Genomic DNA, 25,139 nt, shown 5'->3' with positions numbered 1-25,139 from the left:
CTATGGCTGAGACACAGACCTAAGCCCTAACAGTGTGTAAATTATGTAGCAATTTTTCCAGATTTTAATTTTTAAAATTGTTTATATTGTATGCATATGCATATGCACATCCACTTGCTTGGGTTCAGGTCTGCCAAATTCTAGCAGTGGCCCACCCGTGGAGGCTACAAGAAAGCATTAGATCTCCTAAAGCTGGTGTAACAGATGGTTGTGAGCTGCCATTTGGGTGTTGGGATTTGAACCTGGGTTCTCCGCAAAAGCAGCAAGTGCTGTTAATTACTTAGCTATTTCCCCAGCCTACCCACCCACTCCCATTTTTGTTTTGAAGTTTTAATTTTCTGCTTTTTTTTTTTTTGATGCTAGAGATTGAAGCCATGACTTTACACATGCTAGGCATTTGCTCTACACCACCAGCTCCTCTATAGTTTGTCTGTTTTTTAAATGTTACCATGAACACGAAGTTACAGGAAGTAGATAAAGACAAAGACAACCATGTTCTCAGAAAGTTTCCATCTGACCAAGACAGTTACCAAATTCCTGTGACTCCCTTGTCCACTGCCAGCTCTTCTGGCTCACATCTCTGTGGATGTGTGGCTTACGGAGAGTGTCACTACATCCTTTTCCTGGGATCTCCACCGTGATGGTGCTTCGTCAGGTGACTCTAAGTTCTCCAGACATTATGAAGGTGACTGTAACCAGTGATTTTACTGCCATCAAGTAGAACTACCTTAACTGATAAATGACACTTGAATTTGATCCTCAGAACACACATAGTGGAAGGAGAGAACTAATTCCCACCAGTTCCTCTGACCTCTATGTATGTGTGGTAGTATGCATGCATAAATAAACACAAGCATATGCATGTATACACACACACTCACGTGCACACAAACACACACAGAGAATGAGAGAGAGAGAGAGAGAGAGAGAGAGAGAGAGAATAAGAGAGAGAGAGAATAAGAGAGAGGATGAGAGAGAGAGCAAACATAAAATGCAAAAGGATAAAATAAGATAAAAGGACGAGTACTGTCTGCTTAGCTGGGTATGGTGGTATATGCTTACAATCCTAGCCCTTGAGATAGACAGAAGAGTTAGGGTTTGAGGTCAGCCTGGACTGCAAAGAGAAGACCATTTCAGTAAAAAGGGGAAGAATCAACAGTAACTATTAGAAATGCTAAACCAGGTTGGAGAGATAATGGTTTGGCAGTTAAAGAGTACTTGCTGCTTTTCCAGAGGACCCATGTCTGGTTCCCAGTACCTACATCAGGTGGTTCAGATCCAGCTGCTGCTCCAGCTCTAGATCAGACACCTCTTCTGGCCTCCTTGGGCACTTTTATGTACACACACACACACACACACACACACACACACACACACACACACACACACAGACACACACAAATGGAGGGGGTGGGGATAAAAAAAGAAAACTTAAACTGACTTCAGCCTCTTTAACCACTTTTCCAGGAAGTCCTTAAAATCAGCAAAGTAGGGGATGGGATTTAGCTCAGTGGTAGAGCACTTGCCTAGCAAGCTTAAGGCCCTGGTTTCGGTCCCCATCTCCAAAAAAAAAAAAAAAGAAAAAAAAAAAAAAAAAAATCAGCAAAGTAGCTGGCTGTTAGTGGTGCACACCTTTAATCCCACTGCTCAGGAGGCAGAGGCAGGCGGATCTCTGAGTCTAAGGCCAGCCTGGTCTACAGAGCTAGTTCCAGGACAGCCGGGGCTATGCATTAAACAAACAAAACAAACCAAATAAATAAGTAAAAATGAAGAATAAATAAAGAGTCAGCCAACAGTCAAGGGTATTCAAATCAGAGAAAGCAGGAAACAAAACCCAGGCAAGGAAGCATTGACTATCTGCACATCGGAGTGGCCTGGGGGCAGTGTAGAGGCTGTGGACTCTTTCCTGCGCTTAACAGTTGATTTATACAATTTCATTTCTAAGTCTCCTTGTTAAAGCCTTTTCTCACTTTTTGGTGGAGGCAGAAAAGCCAAGAATTTAAGGTCATCTCCAGATATATGGCAAATCTATGGCAAGTCTGGGCTATGTAAGACCCTAGTTTAAATATCACAGACAGAGAAAGGAAGAAGGGAGTGGTATAAAATATATTGGAATGTATGTATCTTATAGACCAATAATATTTTATATAAATTACTTCAGCACCAACAAATTTTGGTATCCGTATTCATGAATGTCCTAGAACCAGTCAGTCCTTCATAAATACCAAGAAACAACCAGTTTTCTTTTTGGTGATGTCGGTCTCACTTCAGGATTGGATTAGTAAGTTCATATAACAATAAATATCACATAGACATGCTACCAACAAACTGTCATGTTCAATTTAAACTACTTGTTATGATAGACTAATCTACTCTCAGCCAAACAGCGACTAGAGAACAGAGAATTAAAGTACCAGACTCAGGAATGCTTAGTGTAACACCATGGCAAGCTGCCTTGGCACACAGCATGCCCCACTGAAAAGCATCTGACTTCTTCCCCAAACACCGAAGGTTCTGAGGGAGACTCACCCGCCTGTTGGAAAAGGCTGCTCTCCACTATCTTGGTCATGCAGTTAAGTTTCTGCCGGACCAACTGGTTGTCAGGAATGCTTTGAATGAACTTGCAGAAGAGCACGCTGGAAGAGAAGTGTGGGGTCAGTGCGTTCCCTTAGCCCATCTGAAGGCATCCTTACACACTTCTCTACTGAGAGCTGAGCAGGAAGAGCAGACCCCGAAAGCTCACAGATGACCTAAGGCTTGATTTGAGAGTGTCTCTGGGGCTGTTTTCCTGTTCCCTAGAGGGTTCTGAGTTTGCCCCTGGGAGATGTAGCACACCCAAACTCAACATCACTTTCTAGACCTGTCTGTTGCTTCAGCTTCTGCAAAATGTCTTTTTTAGCAGTCTCCTCTCCAAGAGCCACTATACTCTGCATCCCCACGCTACTTTCTTTTGCATAGCTCCTTTCCCCATAGAGAGTACAAGTCTCTCCCAAGGGCCAGCTGTGTGTGTTCTTTTATCTCTTCCACGGAACTGAGTACAACGAAGTACTCCTTCCCCTAACACTTGTTAGAATAAAAGCAAATGCAGGGTCCAGGTCTGCCCAGCATTGGGCTGAGCCCCTTAATTTGGAGGCACAAATCATGTTCTGCTTCTCACCTGAGCTCCATGGGATCAAACACCAGCTTGACATCATTAATTATGCTGGGAAGGTACTTCAAGGCTGCCCCCTGTAAGAAGCACAAAGGCAGTCAGTGCCAAGGCAGACAAAAGCCAAATACAGCACCCTGTCCCAGGAGGAAAGCGCAGGACTTGGGGTTTAAATAAGGAACTGGAAGCAGGTGCCCTTGCCATGAGATACTTGTGTTTTACGAATGGCCTCCCCACCCCCCACCCCCAAAAAAGAATGGCTTCCTTCTGAAAATGGAGGTCCAGGCCTTGGTCTTCATGACCAAAAGGTCCTATGCATATTTTGGAGGCAATTCAAGTTTCTTTCACCAAGTTACAATTAAAAGTAAGGAAGAAACGGTAGCATTCAAACTGGAGCCCTCAAGGATTACATGCTTCCCAGTCTAAAAACTGTTGCTGCTTGTGACTTTGCACTTGAAGAAAGAGCGGGGGAGAGGACAGAAAAGAGAAACAGCCACCTGTGACAGCAGGGGTATCACAGGCCAAGCAGGATTTATAACAGCCATTCACATGATATCTGAAGAGGCAGCCTGTCTTTGGTGAGCTGATGCTTGAATATGCAACTGTGTATGGAAGTCATAATGTGGACTTATTTACTTTTATTGTGTGTCCCTTTTTTAGCAGTGCTGTGCCTAGACCCCAGGACCTCATGCGTGCTATGTAAGCATTCTACCACACAGCTGTAGCCTTGTGAACTTTTCCTCTACTTTCCCACCCATTCTACTCAGCTTCTTCCGCTTTTCGTGAGCCTACTTCACATTTCCCCTCCTACCACATCACATCTTCATGAGGGGCCTTCAAGGGGTCCCTCATAAGGTCACCAGGCTGACCTTGATCTTGACAGCTTCTTCCAGAGGCCTGTCCATCAGCGTGTTGAAAGCAAGAAACAGCTGGCGGATTGAGTTGTTAAACTCGTCTCCATCTTCACTCTGACCATAAAATCTGATGAGAAAAAGAAAATGGACAGTAGACTTGTGGTCTCAAAAAACGACACTAGAGGTCAGTGCCTTGCTAGTCACCATCTGTAACTGTGCAGAAACATAGGAGCACCCAACGACTGTCATCCCAAATAGACTGAAATGACATCAAGACTCTGATAAAAGCGAAGTAGTCATTTGTAGGTAAGGTCCTAACACAGGGTCTACAGCAGGCTAACCAGAACTGTCATCTGGAGCTATCTGAAGGGCCTAAGCCTGGAGATGCCTTTGGGCCTGGTAGTTTGTAGGTCCCACCTGCAGGAGGAAAACAGCAGAAAGTCACTGTGCAGATGCAGCAGGTGGAGCCGAGCATGGCTGCCTTCCTCAGCTCATGATCAAGGACAAGAGGCATAGGCTCCCAGAGCAGACACCTCTGCTGTCTGAATCATCCTTGTCCAATCTCTTTCAGCATCCCTCCTTTTTCCTCCCTCCCCACTATCTCAGCCTTGATATGAGCTGAGGTCAAAGTTGCTGTGGAGACGCTCCCCAGCCTTGTCTACAAATCCCAGCCAGCTGTTGCCCACTTTCTCCATTGTACCTCCCAGAGACTGCTGACCTGCTCTACTGTAAGCATTTTGAATGTTACTGAGGAGTGTTTGCTTTTTATAAAGCATTCTAATTGCCTTCTTAAGATACATGCCATCAACTCAGAAGTATCTGGGTAGTTTCTCCAAACAGAGACTCCTCAAGAAGAATGTGTGCTAGGTCACTGACAACAATGCCACTAAGTACTCAAGAGTAGGTATAACAAATTCAGAACATAAGAACACATGCAAACACAAACACACACACACACACACACACACACACACACACACACACACACACACACACACACATTCTGCTGGTCTCCTACCTTCACATGAACACACTGACTCTTTCTAAAGATGCTCTAAAATTTTAATGAGTGCTGGCATGAAGCTGCATGTATAAAGTTCCCCATCTAACTTTACATAAAGGGTCAGTCAAAATGTACATGCATGAAGAAATTGTATAAAATTACCTTAAGTCCCAAAGCTGCTCAAAATCAACTCAAATAGAACCCACTTTAATTCTGTGCTCAGTTCTCAACTGTTCTTGCTTCAGCATTGCTGCCCAGCCCGACCTCAAGATTGTCTTTGGTTCTTCTCTTTCTATTGCTGTCCCATCAAGTTCTACAACAATGCATTTGTATCTGAGGTGCACCCTCAGTGTCTCATCTCATAGCACCCAATCAGGTGGTTACTCACTTTCTACCCAGGAAGTGATATGATCATTTAGAAGCCAGAGATGATTATCTCACTACGACATCACACTTAGATTACACCTAAGCGCCTGACTTGTCACAAGACCTGTCTCTCTTAAAGCCATTGTCACCAGACAAGACCTCTAGAGCAAGCAGCAAATTGACCATCTATACCCATGAGTCCTAGTGTCATTACTGCTTTAGGATTCTCTAGATGCAGAAGGACCTCAGCGAACCTTCTCCAGTGGTCTCATAATTCTCCTCTGAGTGACCTGGTTTGGTTGTCCAGCCATGACCAGCCAACTACTCACAAAGTTGAACACAAACAAGCATGAAGAACAAGGGGACCTAGATGGGTACCAGCAGCATCCTCTTACTGGGACCATTACCTCAAATAGAGCACCCGAGACTGGATGATGAATCGAAACAGGTACTTCAAGGCTTTCAGAGCAGCAAATAACAATTCCGTCTTGCTAGGGTCCTCTGCATTAGCCACATAAAAGTTCAGTACCTTGGAGAGTTTCCTAAAAAGGTAAGAAAGCGATGTTGTCATGTGCAACACAGAGCTTGCAGACTTAGGGTATGTAACACAGAAAGAAACGGTGGTTGCTTGGGAAACACAAGGCCCAGCTAAAGTAGCTACAGCCACAAGTTTGGGGGCAGGGATCCAAGAAGACTGTTTGACATCAGCCTTGTGTCTTCAAAGGTAAATGAACACAGAAGCACACACATGTGCATCCACAGGCATGTACACAGGCATGTCACATACACAGATGCATGAAAAGGGGGAAACTGGAATAAAAAGTTGAAGAGATTTGCCTTCCTTATGGGGGTATTTATTCTTCTGGCATATAAAGCCATGTGAAGGACAGATGCCTACTGCAGTTGTGCCTAAGCTAATTCCTTTCCACCTGCTCCAACCCTTTGAAATCAACGTGGTACCAGAGACTTCACCAATGAGAAAAGTGGCCACAATCTGACTCTGTATCATCCATTATTCTGAACATGCCAATAGGCAAGCATCTTCTAGGATTTCATGTAGTTTTACATTTTATTATGACGTGTATATGTACAGGTACATGCTTTGCACATGAGTGTGCACTTGCAGGTGGAGGCAAAAGGTCAACCACAGAGGTTGTTCTTCACAACGTCCTATTTATGGAGACCTAGTCTCTCACTGAATCTAAAGTCACAGCTTTGATTAGGCTGGCTGGCCAGTGAGACCCTGAGATCTGCCCATCTCTGCTAACCTAGCACTGGGATTAGAAGCATGTGCGTGTGCCACAACGCCCCTCCTTACTTAGGTTCTGGTGTCTGAACTCTGGTCCTTGGCATTGAGCAAGCACTTTATGGACTAAGTCATTTCCCCAGCACCATGACTTTAGGGTAAGTCAGACTTTTGAAGGCACCTATATTTCAATTTGTGTGTGTGTGTGTGTGTGTGTGTGTGTGTGTGTGTGTGTGTGTGTGTGTTTTAGCCCCAAATCCAAACCCAAGTGCTGCAAATAAAGTATGCTAACTGCTACTCTCTGGCACGTAAGCATCTGACTTTGAACCTCTTACTGGCCTTGTCTATGTTCTATATATGGTCTTGTGTCTGTGACTATTGAAAATTCCCTTAGGAGGTAGATAAGAAAGTGAGAATCTATAATTCCAGCTCTTGGGAGGCAGAGGCAGGAGAATCAGGAATTTACGTTTGCCCAGGGCTCTCATTAGGCTCAGGGTAATTAGACTATACTAGATACCCTCCGTTGTAGCTGCTGACCCCTTGGAAAGTTAAGGTGCTGGGTGGAAATATTCCAAATGCTGGTGTGTGTGCTGCTTTCTTGACCCATGAGGCAATCACTGATCATAAGGTTAGCTAGTATGTTGTATAACAGCTTCTTTGTATGTCTTGTGTTTCTGTATCTTCATGACACAGAATGATCTGACCTGGCACATCAGAGAGCAGTAATCAACCTGATCTGGCATGAGCCCCTGTCCAGAGGACAGTTAACCAATTCCAGCTTTATTCCTGTCATGATGTGGTCCCATTGCTCTGCACACTAACTGGAATTCAACAATGGGGGTGGCAGGCCACATGCAGTACCATGGAGAGCTGAGCACCACAGGGAGAGACAGTGACCATGACTGGTTGGTTCCTCTAGTCAGCAAGCCGCAGACTGCATACTGAAAGATTGCTGTATGCAAAAGGTTAAAACTATTGCTTGTTGGGTAAAAAGAAAATAAACCAAATTACCCAATGTCAGTTCCCCAAAGCACTGTGGGGTAGGGCTGAGGGTGTGGCCCGACCTTCTACCAGACTTGGTTTTGCCTAGTTCACTGTCAGACCTTTTGGTGCCTCACTTATTGGATTCATAAGTTCTGAGTTTGGCCATCTGTTTTACAATTCTGTGCCTGTCTTCATCTCTCCATTGTATGCCCCTGGGTTTTGTCTTTTTGGGTTTGTGTGTATACATGCATTTGTACATGTGTATGTACATACGGATGGGTGTGATCACATAGGTCTTGAGGTCAGAGGTCTACTTCAGGTGTTTTCCATAATTACTCTCCACTGTTTGAGACAATCTCTCTCTGGAGCTCACTAATTCAATGTAAGTTGACCGCCAGCAAGCCTCAGGAACCCTTCTGTGTCTTCCTCTTCCAGGGCAGGGATTACAGGCATGCAATAGCATGCTTAGCTCTTTATTGGGGCTTGGGGATCAACCTCAGGTCTTTGTATGTACACAGAGAGCACTTTGCCGAGTGCATCATCTCCCCAGCACACACTCTGGGGTTTTAAGAAGGAAGGGACTTTGTTTAACACCTTGTCCTACTGACATGATATTCAAATGACCTCTTTCCACAAAGCTTCTCAGAACACAGTCCCATCCTTCAGCCATGCTGACTACATGAAGTCCCCTCTTGTTTCTCAAGCATCCAGCCCACCTCAAACAACTCTAACAACACAGGTTTCCTGAGTCATACTTACACGTGTGCCAAGGTGGCACTGAAGTGCTTGTAAATGTAGGTTTCGAGTACAGGGTTAAAATGCTGGAACTTGATGTCTCCTATCAGGGAAATGATGAAGACCTGCCGAAGCGGGGGGGCGGTGGGAGGGCAGCATTAGCAGCAGTAATGAACAGCCCCCCAATGTTCCTCTACCTATGAGCAAGACTCTAACCTCCTGGTGCCCTTTCTTTCCCAACCAATTTTACATTTAGTTTCTACTGATCTAGCTGAACAGTAAGTCTTAGGGTACGTATTTAACATAGAGAGATTACATGTGTCCAGTATATTGCTGAGTAAACTGATCCAGGCCATCACCACTGGCCATGGGAAGCCAATGTCTCAAAGGAGTGCTGTCTGTCCATAGGTGACTTAGGTCATAGAAGAACACCGGAAAGGAGGAAGGAAGACAGAGAAAGGGGTTTGTGGGAATTGTCAACTAATGCAACTTTGCAAAAGATTTTCCAAGTGGAGTTTGAGTACCCCCGTGAATTTCAGAATCTGGTCTCCCCATTTCTTCCCTATGTGGTACCTTATGTCTATAGAACTTAGTTATGTATAGAACTTACAGTGTCTAAAAAGAACCACAGTGCACCAAGAATGTACAAATGAAGAGGCCCCTGGGATTGCTATTAATGGCAACAGCCAGCTGCCCTGTCCTGCTGGGCCTGATGTGCATGGCCTCTAGTCAGTCTCTTTTTCCTATAAGCAGGACCATCGGCTATCTCCATCTTGCAACATTGGCTTAGATGCCCTGAACCCCTGCTAAACTGACCAGTTTCCCGACACTGGTAAACACCACACACCTGCATCCTACTTAGCTCTTTAGCACCGGTCCTCAGGTAAAAATTCTGTCCTAGACTCTCAACAGTGAGGAAACGAGGCTGGGTTTAGATGTGTTGGCTTCCTCCCACTGACAGGACATGTCTGCATCTCCCAGCTTCCCGTCATTAACATCACTGCTCTGATTTCAGTTGTCAGAATAGGCATAGGTAAGCCCTCTGTGACAAACTTGTCTGCTATGGTGCTTATCATATATAAGGACACGATGATTCATCTCTGGTGGGTGAGTGCAGCTTCCCTGACATGGCTGGACATGGACAAACATCTTTCTTTATCAAAGGCCCCTCCTGGAGAATGATAAAGTTAAGCACCTGCTGATCCTACTGTAATTAACCACACTCTTTTCCCTAAGGAGGAAGTGTAAGTATGTCAAACAGGTGGAGATCAAATAGAGAACAAGTGCTTGGAAGAGAAGTCTTCAGTTCCTGATTTGGTGTCTGAGAGTTCAGGCTAAAGAAATACTCAAGAGAGACGTATATGAGTAATTTTGCTCAATGATATCTGTAGTATTTTAAAAGCGAAAGATCAAAGAATGGACACGGGTCAACACGAGAAGCTACTTACCAGGGCGTCGAACACAAGGAAGTCATATGTTTCATTGTCTGACATTTCCATCATTATGTTAAAAAGTGCATCTAGTGTGTCCTGCAAAAACTGAAGGGAACAGAGAGGTTGTTTTGCTTCCGACCTGTTAGACGTAATAGAAAAAAAAAAGGGAGTCGCTGGATTCTAAAGAATAGATGTGAATACAAGACTTTCGTAAGACCGACACACTGGCTTAACCATGCAGATACTAAGTTTTGGATTTCCAGTTGGTTTAATGGAAGTTGTTGAACTAATGACACAGTAAAGTAGACTTGTGGCTTCAGACATATAAGACACGTCAACATACCTTAACGATCTCTCCTCCATCCACTTCCATTAACTTCTTCAGGTTGTGCTTAATGTTCTGAGAATTGGAACGCCAGTTTAGTAAGCCTAGCAGGTCCACTGGGAAGAACAAACAAAAAGCCACAGACCTTAGAGGACACAGCTACAGAATTTTCTAGAGAAGATAAATGCTGCTTGGCTGGGGAGATAGTCAGGGGGTAAAAGTGCTTGCCACAGAAGTATAAAGACCTGAATTCAGATCTCATAGACCTCATCTGGAGCCCCTCCCATTCCAGGGCACCTCCAGTGAGCATGCCTGGTGTACACAGTAGCAAACACGAGACCTCGTTTCAAACAAGATGAAAAGAGAGCTCTGACATTTGAGGTTGTTCTCTGACCTCAACATGTACAATGAGGCATGTGTCTAAACGCACACATCTCATGCACACACAAAGGTATTTAAAAGTTAACTGCTCTTAATGGTATCTAATTTGCCAGACGTGGTGATGCAGGCCTTTAATCACAGTTCTCATGAAGCAGTGGCAGGTGGATCCCTGAGTTTGAGGACAGCCTGGTCTATAGAGTGAGTTCCAGGACAGCAAAGGGTATACAGAGAAATTGATTTTGAAAAACCAAAACAACCAAACCAAAACAAAACCACAACAAAAAACCCTTTAAGAAGTACCTCGGGTGTCATTGCAACTTTTGAAATTGATTATTACTCATGTAAATGAGAGAAAACCTGTGATCCTCTTTATTCCCTCAAAGGAGAGGGGAAAAAAAACCCAATCAGTTACTAATCTGCAAGAGCATAAAATGACTGACTGGAACTCATGTTTTTCAAATGATGACATCATCATCGTAAAAGTAAACTTAGAAAACACTACTAACTAATCTCCCAGTATCCAACTTCCTGCCTCATGGCTATTCATGTTTGGGCAGATCTGGAGGGAAGGGACAGCATCCAGACACATTATGCCCTTTGATAACACAACTGTACTGTAGCGGGTTTTTCAGAGGAGAAAAACAGGCTTTGTGACACTAAATCACTTGCTCTAGGTCACATGACTACTGAATGGCGCAGGAGTGGGGTTTAACTACCTCCATCTGATTCTAATCATGGCAGGTAACAAATGCACACACAGATGCACACACTAATGTACACACAGATGACTTTCATGATCAGAATTCCTCCCGGACAGCTTACTCCATGTGTGCAAAAAAAAATTTTTTTTTTAAATTCTGAAATTGGTCCAAAGTGTTTCTAGTTCCAAGTATTTCCCATAAGGGATATTCAACGTGTACTATTTGTTACTCTTGTTTACAAGGTGGGGAAACCAAGTCACAGGGAAGTCACTAGGGCTGTGACTGCCAGAGGCAGTCTAGCTCCAACTAGCTTCCAAACACTGAAACAAAATCAGAAGCATATGCAGAGAATAAAGCTTACCACGCCATTAAGTATGTTTTAAAGCTTAGTATTCAGTAGCCAAATACAATTCATTATTTAATTAAACTCTAAAATTTATATGGATTCCAACCACCAGCCATTTGGGCTGCTTCCAGCCTGCCCACATTGTAAATGTCAGAAAACATTCACATACCTAATAGGTGCTGTAGCTCTCGCTGGTGCCAGTTTGAATTTCTAAGAGTTACACTCAGCCTCTGTGAATGCTGTGCCTTTAACTCTCTATCAGCAGTGTGTTATATTGTCACACATCCCCCAACCCCACAGTTAGGCTTATGAGACTGACATAGTTCTTTGTGTCTTCTATGAATCTAAGAACACTTTCTGGCTTAAGAGAGTCTGCCTTCTCATGTAGATTAGCTCTGAACTCTAGTCTGTTGGGTCCAGCCATGAGTCCAAGTTGAAACACCACCCATATTCTCTAGCAAGTCAGGATTTGTCAAAACCAACCCTAAGAGTACTGACTCTGAAACAGCAATCAGGATCTGAGTATTGAGTGTGCCTTCTCTCTGCTGTGTAGCACCCCTAAGAGAGTACTCCTATTCTGCTCTACCTCAACTCACCTTCCCACTCACAGGGCTGATCCTGTGAATGCATACCACCTCAGAGATGGACCAGCTACGGTAGGACGCCCGGGCAGTAAGGGATCCTTCTACATGGCACACGTTAGCTGAGTAACTGCTGCTATTGTCAAATGCCATGTTAAATACAAGAGCTTAAAACTGATGTCAGAAGTTTGACAAGAAACAAAATGGAGCCTCGCTTAAACTATGCTGCTGATTTCATGGAAAATTACTGGTTTCCTGGAGCAATGGAAGGGGGAAGACTGGAGAAATAAGGACTCTACTGGAGGTGGGGGTTCATATATGTATGCTCAGCAATTGGAAAGTTGAGGCAGGAGGATGACTACTAGTTCTAACCAACCTGGGGTACATAGTAAGACCCTGCATCAAAAAAAGGTAACAGAAACAAACAAGCAAAAGAACCCTAACATTAATTCCTGTTCTCTGCTGTCCCTCTTTGGGAAGAGATTGATTACAGCCTGAATCTGCCCCCTTAATTCAGACGGTTCCCGTACCATCTACATTGAAGCAAACAGGATCCCCAGCGTTACCTTTGAGTCCTTGAAGGAAGGTAATCTGAGACTTCTGAATTCTACCTATTCGTGAACATGCTTAGGTTTTATGATATGAAAATGCACTTGTGACAGCTAATTATTTTAATTGTCAGCTAGACAGGATCTAGAACCACCTAGGAGATCAACCTCTCCTAGTATACAGGACTATGAGGAAGAGGAAGTTTCTAGGTTGTGCTCATGAAGGTGGGGAACCCCACTTAAAAGGTGTGTGGTAAGCAGAAAGGGCATCGAACAGTAAACATCACTCATCATATTCTGCGTCCTGACTGTGTGACCAACCACCCCATGCTTTTTACTGTGATGGGCTGTCCCTGTGAACTAGGAGCCAAAATAAACTTTCCTCACTCAAATTGCCTCTGTCCAGCATTTTCTCACAGTGCCTGGAAAGGTAACTCATACAGCACGGCGAACATCACTGGAGGAGTAGAGTCTACTGACAAGCATCCTGTCTCAGAAGACCTTGCACCACCTGGCCTGGTATCATGAGTCCGTCCGAGGAACATAGGAGGACCAGACCAGGACCACCCATGTCCATGTGGTCCCACACCTACCGTTCTGGGTAAGCTTTGTGGAGCAGATGAGAGTGGCAATCTGAAAACTGTCCTTCGTGCTGTCTTTGCTGGGTGTGAAGACAGAGGGGTTTTTGGATGCTTGGAGTTCTTTTTCTTCCAGCTCTGCTTTGGTCCCAGGCAGAGTCAGATAGTATTTAGCATCTTCCATTTTCTTATTATCACCCTGAAAGGGAAGTGAGTTAGAAAATCTAGAATCTGGGCAATATCTCTCACATGCTATTAAAACAAACAAATAAACAAACAAACAATCCTGCCCCAGAAGAAGAACATGGTCATTCTTAGCAGATTTGAGACTTTATCAAATTATATTTATGATCCCCTATAATTCAGACATTATCTTCCTACAGAATTTGCAGCAGAAATAACTTTATCATGGAACATAATGTAGTGAGTTGTGAGGTAGAAATAAGAATATCCTATTCTCTGCCAGAAGTAAACACATACAGAATAAGGTTGAGTTTGAGTCTCTTGAACTTATAAATGGTCAACAATGTATACTTTACTAGGCCAATGGAGAAAGAAGTAGCTGCCTACAGATTCGAAAACAACTCACAGACTAAAGAGATGCTAAGAAACTGTTCATTGATGAGGCACAACTCAGACCACTGCCCACTATGCATCAGTCACCCTCTGCTAGCCATTACTGAGGAAATGAAGTCTCCCAGCATACACTTCGAACTCTAAAATCTCAGTAGGTTTAGGGCTCAGAACAGTGTGCAGGGTGTGCAGACACAAAACAGGAAAAGCGGCAAGGACCAGACAGTAAGGAAATGGTGCCTAGGTAACAATGATTCAAAAACCACATCCTTTAATACCCACCAGGCTCTAGCCAGGGACCTCTGCAGTGTCTGTGCCACTTGGATGGCGGAGAGCAGAACCAAGGGCCCTGCCCTTTACTAATCAGAACCCAGGCACACCCTCTGCCCCTCAGTGAGATACTCCTGGGACACCCAATAGTCACTGTCCTGTGAGAGAGCTGTAAAGCCACTAAGGTATGACCTGGGGCCCTTTAGACTAAAGAGAGCAGGCTCCTGTACCTTTCAGTAGATTCCTGAAGTTTATACACATAAATTTGAAAGGAGCCTGAGAAGCTACATTGTCAGAGCACAGGGGTGAATTGAGACATTCTGAAGTCTAGTTCCGTGAGCATCACCTTGTATACCACCAGGTCATGCCTCCCATCCTGCAGCGTGGTGCCATCCGCATTCATCAGTTTCACAAAGGCCACCCCAAAGGCTCGCTCTGATTTATCTCTGGCTGAAAAGACAGAAACACCTGCCTGAGCTGCGGGTGGACAGTAGGAGGTGACGGCTACAGCGGTTAATTCCATGTTTGCTCTGGGGTGTGAAGTTCAGCCACAGTGTCATGAACAGAGGTCAACAGTGAGCTTGTCTATGTCACAGCAGCCCCCAAACTGAGAATGCCTGATAGTTCACATAGGGGATGTTTTCTATATTACCTGATGAATGAGATCACCATCCACTAAATCAGAACAGTGGTACCGACCAATTTCAGCCCGGTCAATCAATGGCAGGTACAACATATCGATGTAGTATGACCCGTTTCTCTCTCTCTCTGCTCTGTTTCTACCCAAGGCCCAGACAAGCTCACCACCACATCTGTTATCTCCACAAACCCTTCTATCTTGAACCCTCTTCACACAGGAAGGAGAACTCCCAAATCAAACTCATTCATGTCAATTCCCCTGCTTCAACCCCTTTAATAAAGTTGGGTGTGTGGCTCATACTCATAAATAACTCCAGCTACTTGGGAGACTGAGGCAGAAAGAATTCGAGTTTGAGGCCACTGTGGGCTGCATATCAAGACCCTCTCTCAAAAATACACAGCAATGAAAGTACAAGGTAGGGGGATGTACCTTAGTGGTTGAGTACATATCTGTTATGCTCAGGGCTGTGGGTTCAATCCCCAGCACTCAGAAAAAGAAAATAAAAAAAAACACTACTCTATTTTCCTGATACCTATGAATGCTGAGTTAAATTTGTCAAGTATCAATTTTTCAGGTATCACATTCTCAAAGCACGCCAGGAAACCATACATCTTTAAATGGAAATGGGCCACAGCCCTCCTAATACTTACATTCTTGAGATGACCTGTGTCGGAAGGTAAATCTTATGTGGCAGCGTGTGACCTCCTCGATGGCAATGAAGACCTGCAGAAGGGAGGGGAGTCGGAAGGCAAGGCTCATTTGGAGTCATTCCTCTTAGCTGCAATGCACGCACATCCTGGACCATATACATTCGCATGGTACAGCATGATGTCTTGACTTTGCATGTTTTATACTGTTCAAATCAGAATAATTAGCATATCTATTGCTTTACCCTGGGCTCAGGGTAATTATATTCAAAATCCTCCCTCTTAACTATTCAGAGAAAAAGAGACTTTAGATTTGGCCTTTATATTTTATCCTAGCACAAGTTCCTTATGCTAGCAGGCTTCCTTCTCATAACCACTCCCAAGCTGAAAGTGTCTCAAAGGGAGATGGCTCTGCTGTTTATCACGGTTTCAGAGTTAAGACACATTATGCGCCTGGCATCCAGAGTGATAAGACCTGATTTTTGAGGTCTACCTCAGACCCTTCCAAGGGGAAGTCACCTGCAGATACAGTGGTTACTAGTATCTGTGTGAGGAGAGAAGATAGAATACCTGGGTGGGGACATTCTCTGACGGTAGTGCAGTAAGTTACAGGAAGACAGGGCGATAGCACCAGTCTCTCTATTAGTCAGGGTTATCTCTAGAGTCACTGAAAACATATTTCTGAGGAGCTCACAATGCCCAAGACAAGTAGCTTTAAAAACCACAACACAGCTAGGAGCGGTGGTCTGTGCCTTCAGTCTCAGTGCTTGGGAGGCAGAGACAGGTGAGTCTCTGCCAGTTCAAAGGAAGCCTGAACTTTATGGCAAGTTCTAGGACAGCCAGAGTTTACAGAATGAGAAATTGTTTTTCAAAACAGCACAATATGAATTCACACGAATAGCACAATAAAAAACACAGACTACAGAGGGATGTGAAAAATAACTGCTACCTAACAGATATTCGGACAATGTTCAGTTTGTGGAATTTTCTGCTTACAACTCATAGGACCCTGCCAATGCTGACAGTGGGCGCTGCAGCAGCCCAGACTTCAGATGTGACCTGTTTTAGGTTGACCCCAAGATGCTCCAAGATTTGAGGTGTCACTTCTCTTCCTAGGGTCTGCTGCCTCTTCAAAAAGAGGTCAGAGTAATACCCGACTGTCCAGTTTCAAGGCCACTGTGAGCCCACAGGGGATTCAGGATCTGAAAGCATTTTGCAATTCATGAAACCCTTCCTTACAGCAAAGAGGCCCAGAACACTTGGGCAGGGGCCAACAAGAACAACATGGTGGGAAGCCGATGATGGAGTGCGCACATCTTAGCTTGTCTGCAGCATCTTGGCAGCCCCTGCCTTATTACAGCCACAAGTTTTTCTAGTCCAGTCGCTATACGTTTGTGAATAAGAATACTCTGTCAGAATCTTGGGCTTCATAAAATGGATGCTCTAACGACCTCCTAACTGCTGATTCAGCTTTTGAAAAAAAAATTAGTTCTTTGAGAATCTCACATGATGCATTTTGATTATATTCCCCACTCCAGGCCATCCCCGGTTTATTTCTTTCTGCAGACAATCTGAAACTTTCAGATATCTGAAGATTGACTTGGGGTTTAAAAAGCGGACAGGAATCTAAACAAGGGTCAATAGCTGAAGGAGTTAGAATTCTCACCTTGACTGTCTCGTACCAACAAGGTTGCTTGACTTGATAATACACCACGGACTTGTACTCTGAGACGCCTTCATACCCAGCACCAGGATGAATGGCTTTCTTTGATTGGAAAGACACAATTAGGAGATGATACTAGGTCATCTAGTATATGAAAAACATGGCAACAGAACAAGGTCTCTGAATGTATATCCTCCAAAAATTAACCCAAAGTCAGGGGCTTTGATGATGACGAGTTTGAGAAGTCGACCAGCAGCCATCCACACTATATTGCGAGATGACACTGTGGCAGCAGGTGTATGCTGTTCCTAGCCAGCAGTCATGCCACTTAACGTTAACAAATGCCACATGGGTCCCTTCAGCCCCAAGTCCTGCATACCATGAATTTCAGGGTTTTTACTGAATGTGTACAGTTTTCTGCTTTTAAAGAAACATAATGGTTGAATTATGGACAACAAGGACCGAACATTTGGAGAGCATTACTCCAGGACATCTAGAGAGCTTCAGGAGCCAAGACTTTCACTTGTACATCTAGAGCAATTAGATGGAGGTGACAGAGGCCTCTGGTGGACACCCGGTGCCTCCCAACTCTCTCAAGTCAAAACCAAGATGTCCAGAAAGCTGCCAGAGGCAGAGAAACTCTTCGACTCTGTCTCTGACATCTGCAATTCCAGAGGAAAGAACTCTACTCTGGGTACAAGTTCCCAATGACTAAACTGGAAATCAGCATTGCCATCCTACACCAAGGGTGCCTTTAGTGTCACAGTATTCCTTCAGATAAGTAGGTGTCCATGGGCTCCACTGGCCCAGGTGATGGCAGTGTGCCTGTCAAGGCCTTTGCGACACCTCTGCATGGTGCTCAAGCTGAGATTAGCCATACCACTTGAAAATGTCAAAGGTCCTAAAGTTTAAGTGGCCCATGATATCTCTCTGCACAGAGAAAAATATCAAAATATATCTAAGTAGCTCCCGGAGTAAAAATAGCCACTGAGAATCACGGGTTTATTAGTTTTTATATATTTTTTCCTTATGAGAAAGTATTGAACATGTTGGTACACGCCTGTCATCCCAACACCCAGGAGGCAGAGGGATCACAGGTTTGAGGCAGCCTCAGCTACCTAATGACACCCTTTCTTACAAAACAGAAACTAATAAAAGTAAGAACAAAAACCCAGATAAAGAAGGACCCTCCCCATATGGGGAGTATTGACAATAAGTTGGACCAGCGTTTGGCTGCTACCACAGAGCAGGTGCGACTCGATGAGATTTGTGGGGAGTGCTACATACCTCTAAAAGGTTGCCTTCCTCATCAAACACAGACATGGTCACCTCCACATTCTTGGGTGTCTTCTTCTTCCCCTTATCAAACTCCCCATGGATCAGGGTGACATAAATATCATTTCGAACATCCCCTAAAACATGACAAGCCTACTGTGAGTGCTGCTGAGAGAAACTTACTTCAAAGTTAAAGTTCCATGATTTAACACACAAGGACTAATGTAAATACACAACGGTCTGCTGGTAATGGTCTGCTGATTCCACGTAAGTCTTGACTGCTCTCTCAGTCCACCTCTCACTACATATCAAGGTGTCTCTGATGTGCATGCTTTTGTAAAAAATACCTTTTTTTTTATAAGTGTGCACACACATACATGTATATGCCACAGCATGAGTTTGTGGGCCAGAGGATAATTTCTCTGGAGTCAGTCTTCCCCTTCCACCTGTTATTGAGGCAGTGTCTCCCTTGCTATTTCTACTGCTGCCCGGCATTCACAGGCTTTGAAGAGATTCTCCTGTTTCTGCCTCTGCCTCTCATCTTGCTGTAGGACTGCTGGGATTGCAGCTATGAGCCACCACACCTGGCTTTTTTTTTTTAAATGTGGGTTCTACAGATCATTCAGGTTGTATGGTAAGAGTTTTTAACCTACTTAGCCACCTCAGAGATCCAATTCTTTGTCCCATTTAGGATACATGTCTAATAATAAGCATACATTAGATATTGCTAGGATATCCAGCAGGTTTTTAATAGTGTCTTTCAGGTTTCTTGTTCATGCAGCTAGCTGGATATGGGCACGGTTCCTGAGGAGACACAACCCAGGAACGCCAGCAATGTACTCATAGGCAGTTGTACTAGGAACACCAAGAAAGAGATAATTGGTTAAAAGGAAAGAAGAGGGTGATCTATTGGGGGTGTAAGAGAAGGCAGGAGTCTTCTCTCCTGGACGAAGTGGATGTCTAGATGGCTTAAAGTCTATAGGAGTCTTGGTGCTAAAGATGAGGACCAAAGACAATTTCCCCCAAAATCTGGTGTGTCTGAAGTCAATGAAAAGAGCTTTGTGATGGATGAACCTGCTCTTCTGAGAAGACACAGCAGCCCCCCTTTACAGCAACGTTTATTCATCCATTCTGAGTATTCATTAAAACACCCTCGTTCTCAGGTAATGGGTGTGTAGAAAACTACTACTGCCCTTTGACTTCCTGAAGGAAAGAAAAGATCCCAATGACTCTCAGAAAAATCTGTTCTAATGTGCTACATGGCAAATTGGTTTTCCAGAGCTTTCCAAATGTGATGTGGCACCAGCTGTCCACAAGTCTCTTTGTCATGGATTAGTTCCTATGAACTGGGCCACCGGGTTGTTCCCCAAGAAGGAAGTCAAGTTGGGGAAAACATCTGCAGAGCAGGATGGGAAAGGGTGAGCTGAGAATGCTGAGGTGCTGAGTGGCGTTTTTTTGGTCCTGCATCCTGAACAGTCCTTGATGGTGCTGTGACTCTGTCACCAGTTTCTTGATGCCATTAACCTCCTCTTAAGGACCCATACTGCCTCAACTGTCTGAGTTGAGGTAATCCTTTCTTCCGCCATGGAAAAGAAGCACAAAATGAGACTTGGGCAAAGTGCATACCTGGCAGGATTATTTCTGGAAAGCCCATCTTCCGAGCAATCGCTGTTGATCTGTCCACCAGGTGTGAAAAGTTCTTCTGAACCTGTGTGAGGTCACCTGGCAATAACTTTAAGGACACCCAAAGACCTGTAAGGGGGAAAATGAGGGACAACCTTCCAGTTCACCATATAATCTTTGCAACAGGCTCATAGAATAGAAGCTTGTGTGAGACCAACCAGACACCTCATGACCAACACATAATCCTCCCCGGGTAGCATCATTTCGATGATGTTTCCTTCAAACTCGTAAGAGGCCTTACTTGGGTAGTCAACAGATATAATTGACTTCAGTAGAGAACAAAATGGGTAAAGATTATGCCAACTGATACCAAAGTGGCTTGTTCTAAGTCTAAGAGTATGTGGTGGTGCCAGAAGCAATACAGATGTTAATGGAAACTGTGGGATTGCATACTTACGCAACATGGCAATTTAATACGGGATGGCAGGGGCAGGGAAATTCACGAAGAAAGAAATGAATGTCAGGGGCTAGAGACTTGGTGCAATGATTAAGACCTCTTGCTGCTCTTCCAGAGGACCCAGCACCAGGGTTGAGCAGCTCACATTTTTTTGTAACCCCCAAGGAATCTGGTACCTCTCTTCTGGTCTCTGTGGGTAGCCACACTTGTGGCAGATGCTCAAACACACAAACATTTACATAATAAATAAATTAAATAAATAAAAACGCATATCTTTAAAAATCTAGCTCTAAAAAGTACTTTTCTTGGCACTTATAGCAGAAGCAATTTAATGTCTCATATTTTAATTAAGGTAAATTGCTAATAAAGAAATAAGTAGGGCCAGAGAATATTGAAAGGAAAAAAAAGTGAACAGCTGTTAAATCTCTGCGGACTACGTGATTTATTTATTGATTTTTACTTTAGGTGACTGAGTGTTTGGCTTGCATCATGTTTGTCCGTATACAACACGATGCCTGGTGCCCTGGGAAAGCTGAAGGATCGTAAGGTCTCCTCGCACCGAGGTTACGGATGGTGCAGGTTGCTGTATGAGTCCTGGCAACTAAACTCAGGTCCTCTGCAAGAACAGAGAGCGCTCTTAGTTCCCGAGCTACCTCTCCAAACCCTGAATCAGTCACTCTTAAACAAAAGAAAACTTCATGGACGTTTTGTGAAACAAAAACTAGGAAAAAATGTATTTTAAAGAAGACAGAAGAATAATTATCTGTTGGGGTTGGTATGGTGCTGCTGTGTACTCAAATACTAAACATTGGCCCCCAAGATCTGGTTGCCCTAAAAAGAGTGAATTCTCACGTACACCAGCTTCTGTTGTGCAAAGCTTGCTCCCCGAGTAAATTGGTCAATAAAAGGCTAAAGCCTGTGATTAGGCAGTAGGTGGGACTTGAGGATTGAGTGAGGAGTCTCAGGAAAGACTGGGATGGAAAGGACAGGGGAGACCTGCATAGGAAGAGGCCACCATGAGAAGAGATGGACCATGAGCTTGTAGCCAGGAGAAAGGAGCAAGCATCAAGGGGCATATGGCTGGGATGTAGGTTAGAATAGCTCTAAACCTGCCCATAGGCCTACAGCTGTAAATAAAATATCAGGAGTGTGTCTCTCATAGGACTAGCTAGAATATATAATTTATTACAATTATCTGCCTTAAAAAAATGAGATGGTAGGCCAGGAAATTTATGTATCTCTTAGACAATACAGACTCAAGGTGCTTATTTAAATACATGAGGACTACTTGCCACCTTTCAGACAGGGTGCAACTGTCTGGATGCAGGATGAACACTTGGCACTGAGGACAGGCAGCACAGCACCATATGTCTGGGATGAGGCTTGTTCTCACCACTGACCCAAAAGTCCTACCACTGAGAATTCCTACGCAGTGGTCCTAAACACAGAGAAAGCTTCACTACAGAAACAGTCACGGCAGTGTGGCTTAAATTTACAGTAATAAGCTATTATACAACACTTAGGTGCCACAGAGAAACGTATGTAAAAGGGGGTCTAGTTAATGTGTACACAGAGAAACGTATGTAAATCTAGTAATTTGTGTTCCGATTCTGTGTGGCTCTTACATCTCTCTACCTGAATAACTGTGAACATGCGAGAAACCGAACACCCTGAAAACCGTGCTTCCCTGATGGCTTTCATTTTGAACAGCAGCCACAAGGTAGTGAAAAAGACCCGGTGCCACTTTGAGAGCCAAGTCTGGGCCGCCATCTTGGCACTTGAATTTTAATGCTGTGACTATTTTTCCTTACTGTTTTAATTTGAAACATTTCTCTTAGCTGGAGCTAAGGAAAGACAGGTACAGCAGGTTCCAGAGAAAATATGAAAGCTCTGCAAGGAGCCTACAAGTTCATATTGACAGATATTTGGATCACTCTGTCTCTTAGTTTTGGAAAGCACACATAAGGGGCAAGTTTATTGCAGGAGCAGTGCATATGACCTCCCGAGCCATTTTCTGTTGGCACCTTTACTTCAAGGAGTTACCACTAGGAAGAGGGGGCAGCAAAACAGTCTGTTGCATGGAACTTACAAATTCAACCCTGATGCCACATGGGAGATGTCTGAGAAGGGCAGTGTCCAAGGGAGGCTGTTTGGTATCAGAAGGGATGGTGAAAGGGCAGGGACCTTGCTCTGCATGTTCCCTCCCCCATCCCCACCAAAAGTCCCCTCACCCAGGGTAGCCTGTGTACCTTGTCCTTTGTGATTCACTTCCTTGGCAGCTATGACTTTATTTAGAACCGAAGTGAGTGGCTCATTCTCTCCAATCACATGGGAGGTTATCAAGGGTGACATAATGAGCTGTCTCTGGCGTATGTAGGTTTCCATGGCAATTCTGGGGAAGACAGGAGAGGTAAGGAGGAAGCCGGAAGTAGAGAAAGTCTCTAAAGTATGACCGAGAACATGGAGGACTTACAGGAGCAATCTGGAAACACAAACCTCAGCAGAGGGCTCTGGGCAAACCACTGCTTTGGACTATGTTCCTGCATGGTCCACCAACAGGACAAGCTAAAGTTGACAAGGACTCTCTCACCATGGTGCAAATGCAGCAAGGCTTTGGTTAAGTACAATATCTATCTTCCAAGACATCAGCATGGAGCAGGAACAGCTTACCCTCCCCCAAAGGGGCTGGATTCAGCAAGCAGCAAGTATGCCAATGAAAGTCCTCCAGAAAGGTTACTTACAAAAATGACCTGAAGCTGACCCGTTAGCTGCCTTCTGTCTTCTGTCCCTGCTGTAGAGCAATGACTAATCCCATGTTTGCTTTCTGCCTCTGTCCTCTGCTTGGCTCATTGGAACACTTATTCTGTTTTATGGTATGCAATGTTGCCCAATACTTATAATCTGGGATTGGGCAACAGAATAGGAAATAAGGTCAATTAAGTAAATTGCTGTGATTCTGTCCCTGATACATTCTTCCCTTCATTCTCCCATTGACCATATATACGTATATATGTATGTATATGCATATGTACACACATATGGGAATATCATATATATTGAGATTGTAATCACATTTTTTCCCTTCCATGTTCTCCTTCTAAATCCTGCTATATACCCCTCCTTGCTCCCTCTCCTTCAAACTCATGGCCTCTTTTTTCACAAATTGTTAATGCATGCATATATGTACATACATAGAATTCCTAATATCCTGTTCGGTCCATATAACTCCACCTGTATGTTTTCAAAGCTGGCCATTTGGAACTGAGGAACAATCTGTGTGTCTTCCCTAGGGAAGAACAGCTCTCTGGCCCCATTTTTCTCAGCTGCCTTTAGCTCTTTGTATAGTGTTAAGGCCTTATAGGCTTTTGCTCTTCCACTTGGGCACGTCCATTGGTGTCACCCTTGTTCAGCGCATGTCTGGACAGTCCTGCTGATAAGGCTTTAGGGGTGCAGTTCCCTGTTTATTACTAGGAGACACAGTTTCACAGCAAACTCCCTGATCCTCTGGCTTTCATAATCTCCCCATGTCCTCTTCTTAAAGATGTTGTGGAAATGACAAGACAATAAGAAAGTGGGCAACAATGGCCAAGTGCTAAAGCCCTGAAGTTCAAGGGAATGACTAAGGACAGGTTAAGCCATTAAAGTCAGAGGCATTTAGATGTGGCTGCTCAGATGGGACAGAAGGAAGAGCCAAAGGACAGGAAACCTGGCTCCTGGGACTAGCTCCACCTGACTGAGTACTCTGCAGGATCCTATTCCCCTCGGAGGCCCACATCCACATGGACATTTGATATGTGTGGAGGATACTGGGAAGGGGTTTGGAGACACGCAATGACTTTAAATTTAGGATTGCAGTGGCCAATCAGCAAGTGAGATCCAGCTGAATTAGCACATCGGGTAAGGTCGACAGAGGGGGAGGACAAAGGATCAAACACAGCCCCTATTCTCTTAAAGTTGTCACCAATAACTACAGTATCAGCCTGTTGCCACACGATAGTCTTTAGCCCTCTCTCCTACCAGGATGCTTTCTTTGTGTACATCCTTTTCCGGATGATAAAACACACTGAACAGGGGCTAGAAATGGGGAGCCATTCTCCGTGAATGACTCTCCTCAGGTGGACTAGCAGAATTCACATATAAACCCTGCTCATCATAAGCCACTGCAGCTTAGGGAAACAGGAGGTCAGGCCAGGGGTTGCCAGGGGGAACATAAACATCATTTTACAGTGGCAGTTTGCTGCACACTGAGTGGTAATCAAATTAGGGATCCACTCCTTGGGGACTTTAAGGAAAGCACATGCTACTTCCAGCAGGACTATCTCAGAGTTCACTGCTGCTGTGTGGATGATGGTTCAGAATTTGGACAGAAAGGCATGACAATGAAGGAAGAAGCCTACTGAAAAGGGGAATATAAATAAAGGAATTTTTCAGATAGTCTTTTTTTTTTTTGTCTGTGAACACAGAACTTGATATGGTTATATATGTATGAAAAAGGTATAGTATTCATGGATATGAAAGTTATGATATCTGTCTCATACTTGTCTAAACATATTTATATATGTCACAGAACACACACACTGCAGGTACCACATTTCAGTCACCCGTGAGGAGCTACATACTTGAGTGGTGCCATAAGGCCATTACCAGGTGACACTGTAGCTACCTTTCATTATAGAAGTATACTCTGTCATGTGACACAAAGTCTCAGATTGTCTAAGGATGAATTTCTCAGTCCATGTCCCCTCATCAAGCAGCAAATACT

The 25,139-nt window shown here is 44.2% G+C and overlaps 1 protein-coding gene across 1 annotated transcript in view; it reads right to left on the bottom strand.

Moving 5' to 3' along the window:
• The window catches only part of Dock5 (dedicator of cytokinesis 5), a 179,610-nt gene that overhangs the window by 51,421 nt on the left and 103,050 nt on the right, over positions 1–25,139 (bottom strand). Inside the window, 14 exon segments of the mRNA XM_032918230.1 lie at positions 2,530–2,636; positions 3,158–3,228; positions 4,018–4,129; positions 5,779–5,913; positions 8,361–8,461; positions 9,785–9,874; positions 10,113–10,210; positions 13,245–13,428; positions 14,419–14,522; positions 15,363–15,435; positions 17,026–17,124; positions 18,310–18,434; positions 19,924–20,049; positions 22,627–22,769. Of these exon segments, the coding sequence (XP_032774121.1) occupies positions 2,530–2,636; positions 3,158–3,228; positions 4,018–4,129; positions 5,779–5,913; positions 8,361–8,461; positions 9,785–9,874; positions 10,113–10,210; positions 13,245–13,428; positions 14,419–14,522; positions 15,363–15,435; positions 17,026–17,124; positions 18,310–18,434; positions 19,924–20,049; positions 22,627–22,769 (1,568 nt within the window).

The sequence above is a fragment of the Rattus rattus genome, chromosome 12, assembly GCF_011064425.1.
Source record: "Rattus rattus isolate New Zealand chromosome 12, Rrattus_CSIRO_v1, whole genome shotgun sequence".
Taxonomy (NCBI): domain Eukaryota; kingdom Metazoa; phylum Chordata; class Mammalia; order Rodentia; family Muridae; genus Rattus; species Rattus rattus.
This window is presented reverse-complemented; position numbering and strand designations above follow the sequence as displayed.